This window comes from Garra rufa, chromosome 3 (assembly GCF_049309525.1).
Source record: "Garra rufa chromosome 3, GarRuf1.0, whole genome shotgun sequence".
Classification (NCBI taxonomy): domain Eukaryota; kingdom Metazoa; phylum Chordata; class Actinopteri; order Cypriniformes; family Cyprinidae; genus Garra; species Garra rufa.
Window position 1 is genome coordinate 31223924 of NC_133363.1, and position 22982 is coordinate 31246905.

The 22982-nt window shown below is 36.1% G+C and overlaps 2 protein-coding genes and 1 long non-coding RNA gene across 3 annotated transcripts in view; 2 read left to right on the forward strand and 1 right to left on the reverse strand.

The window, feature by feature from the left end:
• Positions 1-4186, forward strand: part of oaz2b (ornithine decarboxylase antizyme 2b) — a 7186-nt gene extending 3000 nt beyond the window's left edge. Inside the window, 5 exon segments of the mRNA XM_073837555.1 lie at positions 1661-1733; positions 1735-1815; positions 2178-2353; positions 3348-3433; positions 3653-4186. Coding sequence (XP_073693656.1) covers positions 1661-1733; positions 1735-1815; positions 2178-2353; positions 3348-3433; positions 3653-3783 — 547 coding nt within the window. The 3' untranslated portion in view covers positions 3784-4186.
• LOC141331059 (uncharacterized) overlaps positions 1-22982 on the reverse strand; it is a 470059-nt gene that overhangs the window by 32247 nt on the left and 414830 nt on the right. The window lies entirely within an intron of this gene.
• Positions 5974-12023, forward strand: slc25a44b (solute carrier family 25 member 44b). The gene is made up of 4 exons (XM_073837044.1): positions 5974-6087; positions 7826-8489; positions 10794-10921; positions 11192-12023. Exons 2-4 carry the CDS (start codon positions 7865-7867, stop codon positions 11381-11383), a joined length of 945 nt encoding a protein of 314 aa, XP_073693145.1. The 5' UTR covers positions 5974-6087; positions 7826-7864; the 3' UTR covers positions 11384-12023.

Sequence of the window (22982 nt, forward strand, 5' to 3'; positions counted from 1 at the left end):
ATAATTTTCTACACTTTCTTGCAAAATACTTGTCTTTTCCCACGTGAGTCAGTCCGTGTCAGTCGTGCTCTTTAACCAATCAGATGTAACCTCGCCATTTCAACCAATCATAACCTGTCAGGATCGCAGGCCTAAATCCTGTTTACATGAGATAAACCTGCTCCCGAGCAGGTTTAAGCCTTACGGACCTGTTACTATGACAGCAAGTCCCAGATGAGCTTCAAGAACCGAACGATCCAAGATCACGCGAAATCGTCAACAATCAAATCCAGCTAACTTAGTTAGCGAGGTACGAAGAACGGACCCCAGGAAATATTTATGTCATGGTCTGGGCTGTGGGACTTCCCTCAGCCACCTGAGGTCGCTGTTTTCCCTTCCCTGCACTCACTTTCCTAAGTATTCACTCATGTTTTGTAATTAACACTGATTCACTCACAGCTGTTCACCATTTGGACTTTAGTATAAGAACTCTCATTTCTCACTTCTGCTTTATGGTTGCATTGTGTTTTGTCCTCAGTGTTTTTGTGTCATAGATCTCAGCTCCTGACCTTGTTCTTGTTTTGTTCTTTGAGTTTAGTTATATTCTTGATCTTGTTTTATTTTGTGTTTGAGTTTATGTTCAGTTGCGCCGTGTTGGCCTTTTGCTTTGTTTGTTTTGTTATTTTCATTAAAATCTTTACTTACCTGCATCTGGACCCAGACCCCTTTCTCTTCGTGACATTATGTGTCTATCTCTATCATAGTTACATGGTAAGTAGCAAGGCCCCATCATTTTAAGGTAAATGTGTTCAAAAGTTTGAAAAATCTCTTTAAAGAATGTCACTACCAAACATTTTTCTATAAGTAAACATACTGTTTGGGGAGTTTTTCCATAATATTTAGTTCATATATGTGCACAACTGTTAAGAACTGTGCTAGCTAACCATGTGCTAATTAGCAACTTTGAGCTAGGCTAGGTTCAAAAGCATATAAAATTGTTCATATCCAAACAGTCTGACTGAAACATTTGGTGAAGTTTCGGTCGTGGCATCTTTGTTTTTTTTTTGTGTGTTATCCCATAAATTTGTCACTACCGTAACAGTCACGACCAAAACATTTCAATATTGTTTCGGTAGTGACAAAAGGGAACCCATAATCCTTTATTTGGTGGAAATAAACAACATTTTAGTACAGTTATGCAAATTTTAAGCATTTTAGTATGTTTTGTTATGTGGGTTAAAATTCTGTAATGTGATGTGATTGCTCCCAAAACATTACTGTCACTACCGAAATCGCGCAGTCTCTACCGAAACATGGGATGTTTTTTCAAAAATAAAGTATACTGAATTATCAAGTAAGATGTTATGATAGTTTTTGGTGCCTTTTACAAAGAAATTTAATTTAAAAATACAACAAATCTCACAAATCACAATTGAAATAATGCTACAAACCGCACAATTACTGAAAACATGTACCTTGGATATTATACAATTTGCATACATACAAAATTTTGGGAAAATTTTTTTTAAACTCTGATAATACTGTAGAATGGCCCATATAGGCCTGTGCCATATGCAGCCAAAATAAGAGTTTGTGTCACACTGGCCATACCTTGTGGCTTGTTTGTTTAACATGAATTACTTGGACCATAAACTCAAAGTTCTGTCTTGTGTCTGTGCAGAGCTGTTCTTCTAGATTCAGCTTGTGTACTCCGCTGGGTCAGGCAGCAGGCTCCAGGGCCTCAGTGGTGCTCCTGATGCTCCTCACTCACAGAGGATGTGCCCGGATGGGCAAAGCTCGAACATGGATCTAACTCAAGATGTGCTCCTTTGTAAGGTGAGGCTGTCACCACCTCACAATGGAGATGCTTATTATTATATATATATTGCAGACTCTTAAAAATAAAGGTTCCGAAAGGGTGTTTTTGCAGTAATGCCATAGAAGAACAATTTTTGATTCTCCAAATAACCTTTCAGTGAACAGTTCTAAAAAGAACCATTTCAACTGAGACAGTCCATTTAGTACTGATAAATGTAATGCTTCAATTGTCCCCAAACCATTAGCAGCTAATTCTGTCCAGGTTTATGAGATAAATGTGACTTTATGTAACTGCAATGATGATACTGGGCTGAATGGGAAAGCACAGATGACTCTTAAGTAATTTGTAAACTGAATTTTTGTGTCACCCTTTCATGCAGGATGGAAAGCTAACGGTGAAACAGCAGGTGACCTCACTGGACAGCGAATCATCTATTCTGCTTTTTCAGTATCAGCTAAGTGAACAGTTATCATGGAGTATGCAGACTGTGCTCTCTGGCCATAGCCTCTTTGTTGGTTTACCAAATGGAGAACTTCTCAAAGGCACCAAAGAAGGGTAAGAGAATAGTATGGGCTGTATTCAATTTTTTTTTTTTTACTGAACATTTTCCTGATGCAAAATTTAATATCCTGTTTGGTTTGTTCCAAACAAGAATACATTTTGTTCATCTTTAGAATACAAGTTAAGATATTTTTGATAATCTAAAAACTTTCTGACTCTGCATAGACAGCAATGCAACTGAGAAGGTAGCAAGGACATCGTTAAAATAGTCCATGTGACATCAGTGTCTACGCAGTGTCAGAAAGCTCTCAGATTTCTTAAATATCTTAACTTGTATTCTGAAGATGAACAAAGGGTGAGTAATTATTGACAGAATTTTCATTTTTGGGTGAACTATCCCTTTAACTATAATAACCCTGGTATACTGCCAGGAGGAGCACCTCATATAAAGACCTACTTTAGCAGTAAGACAGTGTGAATGGATCACAAAGCCAGACTGCTGTCACATAAATAGAGGTTATAAATGTTTCACAAGTTTCTAATCCTGGCCTAAAAGGTCTTGTGTAAGTACTTTTTGCACTCTCACTGTATCACAAAAGGGCAGATTGTTCACAGCCAAACACATGTGGAAGACCAAGACAGTTTACTCATATTACTAAGATTGGAAGAAAGTGGTGTAATAAGTTCCACTTTCTAAATAGAATCGCCAATTGCGTCACTGCAACTGCTGTGTTCCCATAGAAATGGTCAATGTCCTGAGGCGTGTGCTTAGACCTGCACATGCACATTGGCTGGACCAACTTGAAATTCACAATATTTGCGCATAAGGAAATTTTGTCAGGTTTTATTACTGATTTGAAATCTGTTTTTAAAATGTGAGTTTGTCTCACACTTTTTGAAATCTCAGTATTTCCATATTCGAGATAGGAGTTGGTCATGCATGTTCGAAATAGCCAGGAGGCATTTCAAATATGGTTTTAGATTGAACTGACTTTCCCTTAAAAGGGAATTAGTAAATATGTTTTCTTTATTCTCTTTAATGTTGAAGGCTCACTGCTGTTTTGGAGTTTGCAGAAGAGATACTGAAGATCAATCATGTATTTGTGTGGTTCATGAAGAACAGGCCTGATAAATGTAAGTTCAGAATGAGTGGTTTAGATTTGCTGGAAATGGTCTTACAGTTAGAGTTACAAAGCACCATAATACATTACACTACTCTCAATTGTCAACTGTCTTTTAAGACATTATTATGATAATATAACTCACATTTCACCAAAGGGGTTGACAGAAATGTTATACCCTATAAAATCAGATGAATTTTAAACAAGTTGTGCCTTCTTGTCTTTTCCACAGTGCTCCTCACCAGAACATTCTGCTACCTTGGATTTGAGCTTGTAAAACAAGATCATCTAATAGCATCCATTGCAGGAGATTTACGTCTTATGGTGTACACTATACAACAAGCTCACTCATCAGAAGAATGACTTCGAGGCCTTCAGAATACAAAGATATTCTTATAGACTGTTGTTAAGTCCACTAAATGCAAAAGTAAATAGTAGTATTGTTCAAACTAACATTGTGGAGGAGTGTTCAGGATATAGACAACTCGGTTTATAAAAACAAGAGTAATGTTAACCTTGATCATTCAAAGCAACACACCCTTTCACACTGAACATTTCAATGTGTTCAAGTATCAAAGTAGCAATATGACTGGTTTGTTGTATGTTTGTAACACTTTTATGACAAAAAATAGACCATATGTAATTTAAATTATAGGAACACCTGCATGCTGTCATGTGAACTTCTATCGCACTTTATGAATCAGTAATTGACATGGTCTCTCCGTAAAACTTCAAATAAAACCAAGTTTAATAATTGATTTTGAAAGATTTTGCTTACATCCTCATAGTAAATATATATATTTTTTTTCTATTTTATTCACTTTTTTCGGAGGTAAATCAATAACAATTACCTTTTTAACAATATTTAAATTGTAATTTACCTAAAACATACTAAAATACAAAAAAAGACATAATTATAATACATTTATGAAATAACAAAAATAAAAAAAATCAATTATGTCACTACCGAAACTTCACCAAATGTTTTGGTAGTGACAATTTTAGATACTTTTAAACCTAGCTCAAAGATGCTAATGAGCACACGGTTAGCTAGCGCAGTTCTGAACAGTGGTACACATATAAAAACTAAATGTTATGAAATAAATCCCAAAAAAGTGTGATTAACTGCAGAAAAAAAGGTGTTCTGTAGTGCGTTCCTTAAAGGAGTAGTTCACTTTCAGAACAAAAATTTACAAATAATGTACTCACCCCCTTGCCATCCAAGATGTTCATGTCTTTCTTTCTTCAGTCGTAAGGAAATTATGTTTTTTGAGGCAAACATTTCAGGAATTCGCTCCATATAATGGACTTCAATGGTGCCCTCGAGTTTGAACTTCCAAAATGCAGCTTCAAAGGGCTCTAAACGATCACAGCCGAGGAAAGAAGGGTCTTATCTAACAAAACGATCGGTTATTTTCAAAAAAAAATTACAATTTATATACATTTTAACCTCAAATGCTTGTCTTGTCTTGCTCTGTGTGTACTCTGTGTAGAGTTAAAGTATATAAATTGTAAATGTTTTTAGAAAATAACTGATCGTTTCGCTAGATAAGACCCTTCTTCCTCGGCTGGGATCATTTTGAGCCCTTTGAAGCTGCATTTAAACTACATTTTGGAAGTTCAAACTCGGGGGCACCATAGAAGTCCATTATATGGAGAGAAATCCTGAAATGTTTTCCATAAAAAAACAATTTCTTTACGACTGAAGAAAGAAAGACATGAACATCTTGGATGACAAGAGGGTAAGTATTATCTGTAAATTTTTGTTCTGAAAGTGAACTACTCCTTTAAGGTTACACACAGGTATTTCAGACTTTTGAACACATCTACCAGAAAATTATGATTACTCACACCTTGTAGCTATGAGAAAAAGGGAAATATAAATATTTTCTGATCATAAATGTAGGGGTTTAGGTAAAATCAGTCTCAGCTCACATTTATTTTTCTTTTTTCACTTAAAAAAAATCAAAAAGATATTTTTTTAAAACAATGGAATAAATTGCAAACATTTTTGTTTTCAATATTGTTTTTATAAGTTGAAATGTAGGGGTTGGGTTTGGGACCTCAACCCCAGCCACATATCAATTGAAAGTATCCAATAAATATTTTTGTAAATATTATTGTGGATTTTAATAGATAATAGAAGGACCTTGGTAAACAGCTAAGAATTCTTAAATGCTTTTAAATATGTTTTTCGTTGTGGGACAGCAGTTTGGACCAATTCTGTAGAATGGCCCATTATATATAAAATCTGACCTGAATAAGGTCAGTTGTAGTAATGGTTTTGTGGTTGCAACATACACTTGCAACATACCCGACTGTATATGCACCACATTCAGTTAGCAGGCTTGCTTTTATAAAGAAAATTAAATAATTTTAATTTAATTTAATTTAATTAATAATAAAAGTAGTAATTAAAGTAATAACATGTTAATCATGACACCTACAGTTTTCTGACACCCCGGTCGATGAACTTTGACCTTTAATGGAAAGTCGGGCCAGACAGCTGTGATTGGTCGGTTCAGACGGCGTCATCACAATCGACACCGATCCCTACCATGTTCACTACCCAGTGAGCGGTTGTAGCAAGTGCTACTATCTTTTGCTAGACATACACACCAATGTCAGCCTAAACATGCCTTATCTCTGAATCATCTTTGCTGCACGGTAAGAAATTCACTGCTGTTGCTCAAGTGTAACAGTTAACCGATCTGAGATTACAGATTTTAAAAAAAAGCGGAACGCGGCTGTCCATTCAGCCGCATGAGAGCTGTGCTAACTAGCCACTAACGTTATATATCATGCTATTAAAGCGAGCAGACTCCTGACAGACTATCACTGTGTATTTACAAAGCAGCTGCACTCTGAATCGTCGAATCCGACAGTGTTTATCTGAAAATGATGTGAGAGAGAAGTATTATGTTACATAGAGATAGTGTTAGCACCAGACCCAGTGTACGTTACAGAGAGCCAGAAGCAGTTAGCTCAGGCATGTAGACTGACTGAAAGCTAATGAACGACACTAGCAATGTGACTTCATAATGAACCAGTGCACTTACTAACGTTAGATGTAGTGTATACTACTACAGTTCACCGTATCTCTTTAGTAAGTCTTTAAGTGATAGTTTATCCCAAAATGAAAAAGAAAATTCTGTTGTCATTTACTCACCTTCATGTGAATCCACTTTTCTTCTTCTTCTGGGGATCATAAAAGAAGATATTTAAAGAAGTGTAATAGTGTTTTTCCATACAATCCATATATTGAAAATCAGTGGACACCCAAACTATTTGGTTACCAGCATTTTTCAAAATATGTTGAGCTCAGCAAAAGAAAGAAAGTCATACAGTGGATAAGTAAATGATGAGAGAAATTTTATTTTTGGCTGAATGGTCGTTTTAATAGAGGGTTTTCACAATGTGCGATCAATCGCCATATTGGCGGCACTGAATGTAAATAATGCCAATTAACCGAACGAAACTCGCATATTTTGCTGATTATTGCTGCTGAAAATGGTCAATTATTGTCATGTTTTGGTGTACTAATCGGTCAGACCAGGAAAAGCAGATTTGGAGAACTAAAGTCTGACAAAAGTTATAACAAATGGAAAAGAGTGCAAAAAAAAAAAAAACTGGAACAAAAGGTGTTTGTAGTTGGCCAAACTGATCCAGGATTTCCAGGGTGTATTTGTTCCTATTATTTCTGGTCAGGTAGGTGAAATACTAGGCTGATATCTTAATTAATACTGCTTGTAAGTTTCTTTGTCACCTGTTAACTTTAGTTTGTCAAAATAATGCACCCTTTCCTGCTTACTAAGTTCTTCTCTGTATGATTTAGCAGCTTCCACACGTTTTTTTTCCGTGGTTTAGACAGCATAAATTGGCAGAACATATTCAGTAGTACATTAACAGTACAATCCATGCTGTTATTTACATCCGAGTATCTCCAATATGGCTGCACATCCAGGAAACCAACCTATAATGTTAGTGCAAACCATCTATATAATATAAATTGCATTAAGATCTACGCATTTAATAAAAATCGAACAAAATTAGTTCAAATGTTAACTCAGGTTCTACAATGTTCATACATCCTGACTACAGACTCCTTACATTTGTAGAACCGCAACTTCAATTCCTCATCACATATTAAAACATGCTTAGTTTAATTGTCATCAATTAAGTTATAATTCTCTCAGAAACTGAAAATTCAATCATCATTTACTCACCGTCACGTTGTTCCAAACCTGTTTTTAGTGGACCACAAAAGATACTGCCTAACATCTATTTCTGTGCTCCACAGTTAAACAGGTTTAGTTTCAACATGAAGGTGAGTAAATGATGACAGAATGCTCTTTGTAGGTCAACTCATTTATTTAATATGTGTATTCATCCCGTTCTTTTCCAGGTGGCCTAGGACTCATGCCGGGCACTACAGGCAGGAAACATGCAGCAGAAGCGCAACATTCAGATCATAGAATGGGAGGACTTGGACAAACGCAAGTTCTACTCATTTGGGGTCTTCATGACCATGGCCATCCGAGCCACGGTCTACCCTGCCACTCTGATCCGCACCAGGCTGCAGGTTCAGAAGGGGAAGTCTCTCTACACTGGCACCTATGATGCCTTCTGTAAGATTCTGAGAGCTGAGGGTCTGAGAGGACTTTATAGGGGCTTCATGGTGACCACATTCACACTCATATCAGGGCAGGCGTACATAACCACTTACGAACTGGTAAGGAAATATGTCTCCAACTATTCGAAAGACAATACACTGAAGTCATTGGTGGCGGGAGGTTCGGCATCACTGGTGGCCCAGAGCATTACTGTTCCCATCGATGTCATATCGCAGCAGCTCATGATGCAGGGCCATGGGGAGCATCTGACCCGCTTTAAAGTGAAACCCAAAGTGGGAGCAAAGCACTCTGTATTTTTCGGCCAGACGAGAGACATTATCGGGCAGATATTTGCTACGGATGGCATTCGTGGCTTCTATCGAGGATATGTGGCGTCTCTCCTCACGTACATCCCCAACAGTGCCGTTTGGTGGCCGTTTTACCACTTCTATGCAGGTAAAATATCTAAATATATACTACTTTTATCAATTTGCATTAAATTGATCAAAAATGACTAGGGCTGTCAATTCCAGTACTCAATTTTTAAAAATCATGTGTCGAGTAATCTGCAAAATACCGGAAGTGGCACATACAATAAACGAGAATCCATAAAACGCATTATTGAACCGCTTTCCAAGGCTGCGTGATATATTAAACCCATTTAAGGGGAGACACTGCAGGCAGAAACATTGTTTTTTCATGCACCTGTCAAGTTTGAGATTTTTGGCTTTTTGGTTTTTCATAAAGTGTTTTTTCAGACTAGTGAAAAGAAAACATCCAAAAGACATTATTAAGGTTTTTTTTTATAGCACTTTATCTATTTTTTTTTTCAATAGATTTCAATTACAATTCATATTTTTAAAGCCCGTTTTCCCAAAATGAGTTTTTTTTCTCCTACACTGAGCCATAAATCTCCACTTCAGTAGCACTTGCACACACCAAACTTTGCATTTTTATTCCAGTCTATATCCTGATTGTTTTTACAGAGGGATTTGTTCATATATAATTTGCTTTATACAACATTTTATTCCCCCAAAAATTGTAAAAAAAAATATACATATATATATATATATATATTGTTTTCTGTCTGTTCTAAGTTTTTTTTTTTTTTTTTTTTGTAAAAACATTTGACTCTAATATGTCAAATAATTTAAACAGGACTTTTAAAACTGAATTCATTAATTGTTTAGATTTTTGTACTGGAAATATATGCAAATTAGCACATATTTCATTAAATAATGTCTCATTTGCATATTTAGACCTAAAATTTTAGAAAACTTGTAATACAAAAAATTCTCAATGTAAGGTAATAACTATTGGTTAATTTTTTTTACCGTATTCACCTGCAGTGTGTCGCCTTAAAAATCATAATAAAGCATAATGCTATTGTGAATTCTCAAATGCTATGATTCAAATAAATAAATATATGTGATGCAGGTTAAATATATGCCCTTTAATTATTTACATATGTGTAGGTTACATATGTGCATCTCAGAGCAGCTCCATTCCACAGAAAATGTTGCTCCACACAAACTGTTATGATTTACTTGTGTGGAGCATCTCAAACTCCATCTTTGCATATTGTTGTGAGTTTGTGTTTATTATAAAGTTCATCTGGGAATGCCATTTCATCATATTTGTAAGGTAAATCATTTATAAACCTACACAAATGCTGGAGAATCATCAGAGGGATTCCAGAGTTTACATGTTTTGTTGTTCAGTCAATATTAAACAAGGATTAAATCGCACTGTGAAGTGTAAAAACTAGGGCTGCAACGATTCCTCGATTCCATTCGAGTATCGAGTAATCAGCAAAATACCTCTATTAAGCTTAATATAATGCTATTAAGAATTCACAAACGCTACGATTTAATTAAATAAATGTATGCGATGCAGGTTTAATATGCGTTTTAATTATTTACATGCGCATAGTGCATCTCAGAGCGTCTGTTCACAGTTAATGCTGCTAAACAGTTATCATTTATGTGTGGATTGTCTGTGTATTTTAAGTAATTTTAAAGGCTGTTGTTAAGCTAGGTCTATTTGTATTGCTACAAAAAGTGAATTATTGCTATCCAATATCCGATTACTCGATTATCAAAATAATCATTAGTGACAGCCCTAAAAAGTCACGGTAAAGAATTTTCCATTGTCACAAAATGTATCTATTTCAAATAAATGCTGTTCTTTTGAATGTTCTAATCGTCAGAAGATCTATATAAAAATGTGCCATGGTTTCCACAAAAATATTGGGGAACACCATTGTTTTTAGCATTGATAATAACAAAACATGGTTCTTGAGCACCAAATCAGCATATTAGAATGATTTCTGAAGGATCATGTCACACTGAAGACCAGAGTAATGGCTGATGAAAATTCAGCTTCATCATCACAGGAATAAATCACTTTTTAAAACATATTAAGATAGAAAACATATATTTCATATTATAGTAATATTTCACAATATTACCCTTTTTTACTGTATTTTGATTAAATAAATGCAGCCTTGATGAGAATAAAATACTTCTTTAAAAAAAAAAAAACAACCAAAAATTTTAAAGGTATGATAATATTTCAGTTAATTTTCTCAGTTTAGTGGCAGATTGTGTATGTATCTGAGTGGCAGTGCCAGTTTTATGTACTTTGAATGTTCATGTTTTGTTTGTTAAAATACTGTTCAGAGTCACATGGACAGAAGTCCTCTGGGCCGCAGTCTATCTGTCTCAGAAAAGCTGAAATTTGCTCTTTTTGTCTCCACAGAGCAGTTGTCTATGATGGCTCCCAGTAACTGCCCTCATCTAGTGCTACAGGCAGTGGCTGGACCTTTGGCAGCTGCCACAGCCTCCACTGTCACCAACCCCATGGATGTCATCAGGGCTCGGGTTCAGGTGATTTCCATTAAAAACAATATAAAATCAGACAACCCATACGTATAGCTGGAATGACTGTTTACATGTACAACAAAACACAGATAACTATCAAAAACCGGCTTGTTATGTAAAGCATTTGTCCAGCAACACAACAGAGCTGATTTTATGTATATGTATGATTCTTTTATACTTATAAGTTGTTATTTTTCTGATTTGTACCTTTCCCAATTCTCTTATAGCCAAATATAAAACCTTATAGGCGAATATCTGACTGCTTTTTTTGGGCAGGTGGAGGGCAGGACATCAGTCATAGAGACCTTTAACCAGCTGATCAGAGAGGAAGGATTCTGGGGGACGACCAAAGGCCTCTCTGCTCGTATCATATCATCAGCACCCACAGCAATAGTCATGGTGGTTGGTTATGAAACTCTCAAAAAGCTCAGCTTGCGGCCAGAGCTGGTTGACTCCCGACACTGGTAAAACAAAAAGAGAAATTTTACAGTGTGTGTCATCTCCCCTGTGACTTCACTCCACCTTATTTTCCATTTTTGCCTTTTAAATCTCCTGCCTTGCAATTGCTGATTGCTTTTGGGTGATTATAAAATTATTTTTAGCTAATAGTAACACTGCAGCTTTTGAGCTCTGTGTTGCTGTCTGTCAATGGGGGAAAATGCTGCTCAGGTTTGCAATTGGTGTAAGAGGCACAAAAGTATTTCTTGAATGAATTTTTAAAAAGTATGCGATCTAACAGATTGTATGTTTTAGAAAAAGAGTTTTTTGTGACTTTAATTTATTGCGTGTTGTATAAGTGGTGTTAAATGTCCGAAGTTTGATTTACACTATGATATAAACAATGTTTCTTTTAATATATATTTCATTTAGAAAACTCGCTTTATTCAACTGTCCCCACAGTGACATTTTATCAGTAGTGCTAAAGTTTATATTGTACTTTATTAAGTTTATATAACCAGTTCTTTTCATGTCCACCTCTGAATGTGCTTTTTGTTGTTTTTGTGAGGTGTTGGGGTTGTTTTAAGTTGCCAAAGCTGAATGGATATTCAAGGAAAATCTGTGGCTGACAATGAATAATCAAATGATTGTAAATATATCAAGTTATATAGTTGTGTGTGCCCTTCAATATTTACTCAGTGTTTTTCCAATCCTGTCTTCCATCATTAGGGCTCATAAGGAGATGTTTAGCAGAATGTTTGAGCTGCTCTTTTCCAAACAGTTGAAGTGAATAGGGGTCAGGAGCTGTCAAGCTTTAAAAAGGACAACTTGGTATTAAAATAGTTAGGGGTCAACTGATTATCAGAGCTGATATTAAGCATTTGTATGGTTATCGGTATCAGTCTTTTTCAAAACAGATTTGCCGATAAAATAATTTAAATGCATTTAAAGAGTTTTTGTCAGGGCCCTTGTTGTTCTCAATTTTGACTTCATTTTACATTAGACATGTATAGTTGAAGTCAAAAGTTTACATACACATTGCAAAATCTGCAAAATGTTATTTATTTGACCAACATAAGAGGGATCATGCAAAATGTATGTTATTTTTAATAGTACTTCCCTAAATAAGATATTTCACATAAAAGACATTTACATTAGTGATGGGAAGTTCGGATCATTTTACCGACTCGGATCTTTGAGTCCCGTTCAGCAAAATGAACGAATCTTTTTTCGAGTCATTTCGTTCATTTTACCAAAATATAATTAAAAAGCTACGTGTTACTTCCATAACACATGTACTGCTTGTACAAACGTTGATTACACTACAAATATGACAAAACTATAATACTATTAGAAAAAGAAAAGTTTAATTCATTGTTTACCTGGGTCTTCAGTCTATGATTAGCTCCCTCACCTCTATCTGTACAGGTTTGAGTCGTTCGTTCATCACGTGACAGCCCCATACGCTTAACCTATGCTGCCTGAGCCGGAAACAGAATTGATTAGTTCATTTCTCGAGTCTTCGGGTTTGAGTCGTTCGTTCATAGTTGCGCAATTGCGCATGCGCGACTGAACGAATCACTCCCCGAGACGACTCGTTCTTCCCGGGTCACATTAAAGATTCGTTCAAATTGAACGAATCGTTCAAGAACGACCCATCACTAATTTACATATAGGCCACAAGAGAATAATAGAAATAATAGTTGAATTTATTAAAATTACCCAATTCAAAAGTTTACATACACTTGATTCTTAATACTGCGTTGTTACCTGGATGATCCACAGCTGTATTTTTGTTGTGCTTGTTTAGTGATAGTTGTTCATGGGTCCCACAACTTCTTTGTTTTTTCCCCTTTCCAACTATTACTGTATTTTATGTGAAATATCTTATTCAGGTGTACTAAATAAAAAAATAACGTATTTTCTATGATCCTTCTTATTTTTGGTAAAATAATTAACATTTTGCAGATTCTGAAACGTGTATGTTAACTTTCGACTTCAACTGTGTATCACAAAATATCGGTTATCTGTCTACTTGATCTGTAATAAACGGTATCAGCATCGTCCCTGAAAAATCAGTCTACCCTATCGAAATACTCATACTAATTATGCACACAGTGTTCAAAATGTTCTCGAGTTGTACAATAGAAATCATTATTCACTGCAAATCTTGCTTGGAAGCTGAGATCATTCTGTGGAGTAAACCAATTTTGGATATACTGCTAGTTTTCAAATAACAGGAGAGAAAATGTTAGTTTTTGGGTGAGTTGTCCTTTTGAGAACATCTTGTGATCCAACTGGAGTGAACTATGGGAAAATAGATTTTAAACTTTACCCAAAACATATGGTGTCTGTGAGATCTCCAAAGACAAATGTACATGTAAATATTGCGTCAAAGGTGTAACTGTATCCTGAAGGACAGCATTAAGCACTCACGGTTTCTTTGCTGTGTGATTCTTCTTGTCACCACTAGGGAGCAGCCACTTACAAAAAATTAGACGATGCTCTGCTCTAGTCTAGTCTAGTTTTGCCCAGTCGTACATAAGCCAGATAGACGCATTCCAGTCATATTAAGTATATATTTAACAACCGCTGCTGTTCAAATGTATTTTTTATTGCAGTTTCATTTTAACATCATCCCGGCTACTTTCAAACAACAGGCTAGACAGCAAATCAATAGTTTAGCATTGAATAATTTAAACTTGTATATGAGGAATCTGTTTTTGTGAGCATGAACAAATTAATAGTTAATGAGAATCGAAAAATATAAATACTCAAACACGTTGAGCCAAGAATTGAAAACTCACTTCACAAATATCTGGGATGAAGAACAATAATAATAATAATAGAAAAAAGTCACACAGGGCATGGTATAACTCGCAACATTAACAGATGATTGAGGTACGTTTCTAAAACACTTCGATTCACGTTTGTAACAGCTGATCTGTAAAAGTGTATTAAGTACATATACCTTTCAAACAACTTTATTTACCTCACCTTATTTTTCAATGTGGCAGTAAGACGTTTTTGGTAAATGTACGTTCATTAACCGCTGTAGAGAAAAAAACGAGAAGAATAACAAAATGCAATTAACCTTAAAACTGTTTGCGCTACAAACCAGTGTGTTTATAATTAACAAAATACATTAAAATAGTATGGTCAGACACCAGTTTGCAATATCAAGCAGCAAAATTAGCTGTTTTGTTAAGGCTAAAAATAGCTGAAAGCGGATGACAGAGGAAGCCAGACATTAAATGCACAATCATATTGGAGATACTCGAATGTAAACAACAGCATGGATTGCACAGTAAATGTACTACTCAATACGCTTTTCTGATAATTTATGCTGTCTAAACCATGGGAAGAAACGTGTGGAAGCTGCTAAATCATAGAGAAGGACTTAGTTTACTTAGTAAACTTAGTCTTAAGGGGGTCGCACACCGAACGCGCAGCGCAGCGCCGCGTCGCGTCGCGCCACGTCTTTAAAATTCGAACACATATGCTGCGTCCCAATTCGCATACTATCCGTCCTAAATAGTATTCGAAAATAGAATTAGTATGTCCCAAATCGTAGTATGTTTAAAAAAGTATTCCAAAGATTCCCGGATGGTCTACTACTTAACTTCAGAATTCGAAGTGCGGATCAATGCACACTCTAACGGCTTAATATTGCCCACAACACATTGCGCGGTGAACGAGGATTCGATTAGAACTACAAACACGCATAAAAAGTGTTAAAAAACTACAAATATGGCGGATATGCGCGACCAACGGACAGGTAGAGAAAGGGGTTTTAGTGATAAATAATCAATGTGTAACCTGATTAAACATATTTTTTTAATGTTATCCGTGTTATATTTCATGTGCAGTAACATTATGAACTTTTATAATGATAGGGTTGGTCATTAACGTTTAAATGCATAATTATGCAAACACAAGAGGAGAGTTATCGGCATGAAAGACCCGTGAAAGAAAGTGCCTTAATTTCTCTCTAATACGGTAGGAAATTAAATTAAACAAATGTATATAAATATTAACTGTGATGATTGACAGGGCAGTTTAAACAGTGACAGGATTCAGGTAACTACGCAACAGAGCGTCCGTTAAAGAAGCAGTTATGACGAAGTAGTATGTCCCGAAGCTTGCCTACTATTCTGCTACATACTCAAAAGTATGTACTTTTTCTTCACAAAAAGAGTACATACTTTTAGTGCATAGTATAAGTAGGCGAATTGGGACGCAGCAATAGTTTTCTATGAGCATACGCACACCGGCGGCGCCATTCGGCGTCTGTCCGCGGCGCCCAGCTACGACTCAGGAAGCTGTTCAAATTTCTGCCGCGCCACAGAGCGCCATCTGCATAGTTTTATATTAAATAACATCATATTTGTCTCAAATCGTCCTATTAGATTAAAAAAACAAGATACCACTGCTGCAAAATACTACTTACATTAGGTTTACAGCTTGAAAAAAATGTAAACCTATATAATTAATTCATATTTTATTTTCTCGAGACATTTTTACATAGGCTACGCAAAATCTAAAGTCCTATGTAACATTTGCCTGTCATTATTACATTCACTGTCTTTGACTGCCATCTATTGGATTTACAAGGTCACAACCGTCATTCAGGTCATTTAAATAACGGTGTAGCGGAGCGCGATGGACGACGAAAAACTGATCAAGGAAGTAGGGAAATAGAAATAGGCAGAATTATTTGCAACAAATCATAGATTCAACATAAGGAATTCATCAGCTTGGAGGAAGATTGCCGATGTCATCGGTTTTTCAGGTAAGAATGTTCAATTTTGTTTACGTACGATCTGAGGTAAAATGTATAGTGAGGAACTGTATGTAATTGTACAGTACAATCATAAAATAATGTACAGTACAGGCATTGTCATTTCATGTCCTTAAAAATATCAATACTGTTGACCACAAAATGACAATTCTTTTATTTTAAATACAAACCCTCATGTTGAATTAAGACTCCAATAAACTGCCTCAACAACAATACGATTATAATTGAAGTTTAAAAAGAAATAAGTATACCTTACACAACAAAATAGCATGTAGTTTTTTATTGAGCAAACAAATCATATTACTAGCTACAGCATAAGAAATGTTGAAATTGCTTGTAATAATACAAAATGCTACTAATTGATGAATGGGAATCTAGCCTAAAAATGAGCTGGCGCGTATAGAATGTGCGCGTCCGGTGTGCGATACCTCCAGCTGTCCTCGGCGCGACGCGACGCGACGCTGCGCTGCGCGTTCGGTGTGCGACCCCCTTTAGAGTGTTCGTACGATCAAATCCACGTCAAAGTACAGATTTATAAAAACCGTCTTTGACGTGGAAAAGTACTTATCTCCACGTCAGATTCCAGCTTGGCGTACGACCGTTTCCTTGTGGTAATGCCTGGTATTGCAGATAGTTCAGCCTCACTATAATTTGATTTCTTGCACTCCTTTTTACTTGCCATTGTCACAGAGTTTTTGCTTTAGGAATGAGCTCATTTTATATGTTAATTAATTAAGCAGGGGCGTTTCGACGGCGGAACATTCAGCTGCACACAATTCCACGATCATTTGTGATTTATAACCGAATGACTGGCGTACGCATTGATTTCGTGGTACGTTCGTTTTCTCTGAATCGCTCTTACGATCAAATCAGAAAGGTTCTTAGATAAAATCAAGGATGGTTTCTACGCAAGTCTTTATAAATGAGGCCCCAGATGTTTTTCCCGGTCCGATTAGTACAGCCCAAAACATGACAATAACTGACCATTTTCAGCAGCAATAATCAGCAAAATATGCTAGTTTCATTTCGTTCAGTGGCATTGTTTACATTCAGTGCCACCAATATGGCCAATAGATGACGCGTCGTGAAAACACTATGTAAAAATATGTGAGCTTTATTTTAATATTGTAATTTCTAGATGAAGAGAAGTCAATTAATTTAATATAATCATGAAATTTTGGGCATTTTTCCCCTAGTTCTCTAATGCTCTCTAATATGCTAATATTTTTAACTAAATATTTAAAAAAAGAAAGTCCCAGTACAGCAACTGTAAAAACCATAGAAGCATGTTGTGGATAATGGGGGGCTTAGAGTCAAAAAGACTGAAACCACTGCTTTTAAGAATATAATTGACTTTTCCTGGATGCCAACTGAGTTCAGCTGTCCTTCATGCTTCAGTAAAATATTGATTTTATTTTTATTTTTATTTTTTATTTTTTGCTTGTTTAATCATTTTTACACTTCATGCGCTTAGGGAGACAGTGTTTTTGCAAAAATGATACAAAATAAGTAGCTATAAATTTAAAAGCAGTGGCTTGAGTTGTACTGATATGTGGAGCAGAAGATGAAACGTGGCAAAAAGATTTGACTGTTTGAGAAGAGTGTATTCATTAGTTCCATTTCAGGGCAAGTGCGCTGCCCCCTACAGTGTGTTTGTCTTTAGGCAGCAGAGATTCTTTCTGCTCTGATTTAATGATTAGTGCCAGAGCAGTGCTTCTGTAAAGCCCGAGGTTAGAGATGAGACAAATGTTTCCCTGTAGCCATATTCATATGATGGTTAGTTGCTCTTCAAACCAAACTTTGGGGAGGGGAAGAGAAGACATTACTCATTCAAACTTTAGATTTCAAATCTCAAGTTTGCAAGATATCAGCATTCCTTTTTTGTCCGTAGGAGAGCTTTGAAATTTTTGAAATCTAATCTAAAGGGAACAACAGCTTCCTAAACAGATAAAACAACCTATATTATATAGGCTCAACCTCAAAACGTTCAAAGTTGATTTGCTCAGTTGGGATGCCAGTGAAATGCTTTCTGCACAAAACCACACTACTTTTTATACCGAATGCCATAGTATAACTGAGAAAAAACACAAAACAATCCAAATAAATATAAACTAGGACAGTTTATGTGTAGAGAATAAATAAAACACAATGAATATGCCATTGCCTCTCTTACATAATTTATGCTTCCCAAGATTTTAAGCAACATAATTAAATCATAACAGAACAATGGCCTGTTATCAGTGTGTTTGTGGCGATATTTTGTGATGGGGGTGTGATGTGCAGCTGTGATTAACTAGTGCTGTGATAGGGCCTCAGCCCTCAGGCCAGGAAAGTGCTGCCAATGATCCATGTCTCAGCCAAAACACAATGGCACAGACTTCATCACTGCAGCCAAAACCACTATCTTACACCCGCAACGCCTATGATCCAGTGAAAAGAGCATTACTGTCCTTTCCCATAAAACTCACATCTCATGAAAAGACATTATCTTTTTTTTCTAAGGTTTGACTATAACATATTTATTAGTATTTTTATTTAATTAAATTTGTTGTCAATTTATTTATCATAATGTTATGTTTATTTTTATTTATTATTAAAAATCTGCATTAAAACATGTATAATTTATAAATGGTTAGTAACATGCTAACATGAAAGGGTTAGTTCAATCAAAAATGAAAATGATGTCATTAATTATTCACTCTCATGTCATTTCAATTCTGTAAAACCTTCGTTCAACACAAATTAAGATATTTTTGATGAAATCCGAGAGCTTTCTGACACTGCATAGACAGCAACTGACACATTCAAGGCCCAGAAAGGCACCAAGAACAATGACAAAATAGTCCATGGGAAATCAGTGGTTCAACCATAATGTTATGAAGCTACGAGAATACTTTTTGTGCACAGAGAAAACAAAAATAATGACTTTATTCAGCAATTTTATTCTCACACATGCATTATGGTATGCAACGCATGTCAAAAACTGACAGGGAATAGAAGAAATTATTGGACAAAGTCATTATTTTAGTTTTCTTTGTGCACAGAAAGGTCTTGTAGTTTCATAAAATTAAAGTCCAACATTTTCATCCAAAATTTTTGCACGTTGTGTCAGTCGAGTTTACACACTGCCTTAGCAATTTTCGTCTGTCATTAAAAAATTCGGGTCAGGTTAGATTTTTTTGGGGATCTGTGGCAAGCATTTTGATAAGTAAGTATGACGAATATGAAAAAAAACAGATGATGTCCTTACTACCTTTCTGGGCCTTAAAGGATAACTATTGCCAAAATGCAACCTAGGCTGTTTTTTTTTTACTGTAAACAAGACAAACTTACATCTAAAAGCATAATTACGACAAACGAGCCGTTTTTGAGATTGACCGTGATTTAGTTTTGTGGTCAGTGGCCAGTGAACGGGAGTACTAGGGGCATAGTTTTGAGCGCATCAAAATCGATATTTTTACAACACTAAGAAGGCTCGACACACCATGAAACTTTGCTCGAAGTATCGCCTGGGTCTCTACACATGAACTCGAGCATTGAGAACATTGTTTGTGTACACAGAGTTTACTAAAAAGAAAGGTTTTGAACAACTCACTTTCACTGTTTGAGTCTCCGCTCGTGCCCGTCTTGCCAGTCAAGAGGTGTTGATCTCCGAATGTAAGATTCTTATATATTAATGTTTCTTATATGAGGCTCTTTTTACAACTAGAAGGTTAATATTGTTTTTCACTTGCGACAAAACAACGAATTAGCCGTGCATTTATATGGAAATATGCTTTAGGAGCTATCCATCCTCGCATTCGGAGATCGACACCTCTTGATTGGCAAGACGGCCGCGAGCGGAAACTCAAACAGTGAAAGTGAGTTGTTCAAAAACGTTCTTTTTAGTAAACTCTGTGTACACAAACAATGTTTTCAATGCTCGAGTTCATGTGTAGAGACCCAGGCGATACTTCGAGCAAAGTTTCATGGTGTGTCGAGCCGCCTTAGTGTTGTAAAAATATGGATTTTGATGCGCTCAAAACTATGCCCCTAGTTCTACCATTCACCGGCCATTGACCACAAAGCGAAATCACGGTCAATCTCAAAAACGGCTCGTTTGTCGTAATTATGCTTTTAGATATAAGTTTGTCTCGTTTACAGTAAAAAAAAAAACAGCCCAGGTTGCATTTTGGCAACAGTTATCCTTTAAACATGATAGTTGGTACCTGGCCTCATGACAAAAACGTACCTAGGGGCACTTTTTCGTGAGACGCAAAATACGTACCAATAAGTACATATTACTGCAGCTTTCAAAAGAAATGAACACTAGAGGCAGTAAAACTCTGACACCTTTAATTCCTGTTCACACAAAGTATGATTTACAGAGTTTGATCAAGCATAATTTCACACAGTTACTTGAAGAGTATTATATTATGACTTAAAAATTATTTTGATATGCTGGGAGATTTGAAAACTGATGCTTTTGAATGTTAGTATGACATATCCAGCTTCATATCTATTGGTTTTCATAGATGGTAGATTGGTTCAGCGGCTCACGCAGTACGGAGATGTACTCGAGATGTAAAGATCTCTTAACACTATTGGGTAGGTTTAGGGTTAGGTTTGGTGTAGGGCATATTTCCAACATGATAGAGCAACTTTTAGCAACAGTCCTCGGATATTTGAACTCTGAACTGCTGCAATACCTACCTGAAGCAATGTAATAAAAACACAGCAATACGTACCTATATCAACATAATAAAAATGTGCCGGGGTTCACGTATTGAACCTGTGATTTAGCACTGCCTAGTGAACGTTTCTCTTTGAAACTGCTGCGAAACGTGCAGTAAGGTATGTAAAACGGTGCTGCTGAGAAGTACCCAGAGGCAAATGTTTTAGAAGACTGGGTTGGATAATTGTGTTGCTGTCTGTGTAGGGTCAGAAAGCTCTCGGATTTAATCAAAAATATCTTAATTTGTGTTCTGAAGCTGAACAAAGGTCTTGCAGGTTAGGAACGACATGAGGATGAGTAATTAATGACAGAATTTTCATTTTGGGTGAACTATCCCTTGAACTAACAATTAAACAATGCTGCTGAGAGATGTTCAGTGATAAGCAGATGGGAAGATGGGAAGCTTGTGAGCTGAGGTCTGATGACTCAATCACTGATTATTTTGAGGTCAACGTAGATAAATGATGAAGCAAAGATCAGATGGACTGGAGTTTGAAGCACTGCTCTTCATAGTCCGGCGCCCAGGGCATTGACGCATGCCGTCCCACTGGGAGTGACTTCCATTAGGTAAATTTCGGAGTGAAAAATGACTGAGCATAATAGATGCCCTAACGAGTCTGGGGGTCTCTGTATCTGTGATATCAGCGGACAGGGTGTTGTCACAGTGGGCCGTGTCTCTTTTGCAGAGCTGGACGTTGATGGATGTTCTCCATTAGTGTATGTCGATTGGTGATTTGTGATTTAATCTGGTATGACCTCAAACCAGGTCCATCTGCGCTCTTAAAAGTGAAGGTTCCTGAAGGGGGTTTTCTCAGAAATGTCATAGAAGAACTTTTTCTGGTTGCCTAAAGAGTCCTACAGTGAACAGAACTCAAAATAACTATTTCTTTCCTAGTGCAAAGAACATGTAAAAAATCTAAAGTACCCTTTGTGGAATGGAATGGTTTCATGAATGTTAAAGGGTTAGTTCACTCAAAAATAAAAATTCTGTCAAACCATATTTAGTTTATCCTTAGAACACAAATTAAGATACTTTTGATGAAATCTGAGAGCTCTCTGACTCTCAATAGACATCAAGGGTCCTTCCACATTCAAGGTCCAGAAAAGTACCAAGAACATCAACAAAATAGTCCATGTGACATCAATGGTTCAACTGTAATTTTATGAAGCTACGAGAATACTTTTTGTGTGCAAAAAAAACCCCCAAAATAATGACTTTATTCAGCAATTCTTCTTCTCTGCGTCACCCTAGCGTCATATTGGAGAGTACCATGGTTATTAACATCGTTACAGTCATTTTTTTATTAATCCTTTTAAAAACGATTGTTGTAGCTTCATAAAATCATAAAATTATGATTGACTGATGTCACATGGACCATTTTGTCGATGTTCTTTGTACCTTTCTGGACCTTGGACATGGAAGGACAATTGAGGTCTATGGAGGTTCCGAAGAAGAACAAAGGTCTTACGGGTTTGTAACAACATGAAGGTGAGTAATTAATGACAAAATTTACATTTTTGGCTGAACTATCCCTTTAAATGTTATTTTTGGAACCAAATGCCAAAGAAAAACCTCTACTTTCAAAGATTTTATAATCATAGATAGTGTTCATAGAAAGACAAATAGAAAGATCCATATGCTGGTAATACATTACAATAAGGTTTGATGTCTTAACATTTTAAATGAGAAGTTCACTTCCAGAATAAAGATTTCCTGATAATTTACTCAACCCATGTCATCCAAGATGTCTTTTTTTTTTTTTTTCAGTCGCAAGGACATTAGGGTTTTTAAGGAAAACGTTCCAGGAATTTTCTTCAATGGTGGCCAAAGGGTTGAAAGTCCAAATTAGAGTTTCAATGGAGCTTCAAAGGGCTCTACACGATCCCTGCTAAGGAATAAAGGTCTTATCTAGCAAAATGATTAGTCATTTTCTTTAAAAAAATAACAATTTCTCTACTTTTTAACCACAAATGCTCGTCTTCACACATTACGCAATCACGTTAGAAAGGTCACACATGGTTAATTCTTCGGCTGTGTACTTTGGTTAAAAAAGGTAGGGTAGGGTGAAAAACTCAATCTCATTTTCTCCTCCAACTTCAAAATAGTCCAACAT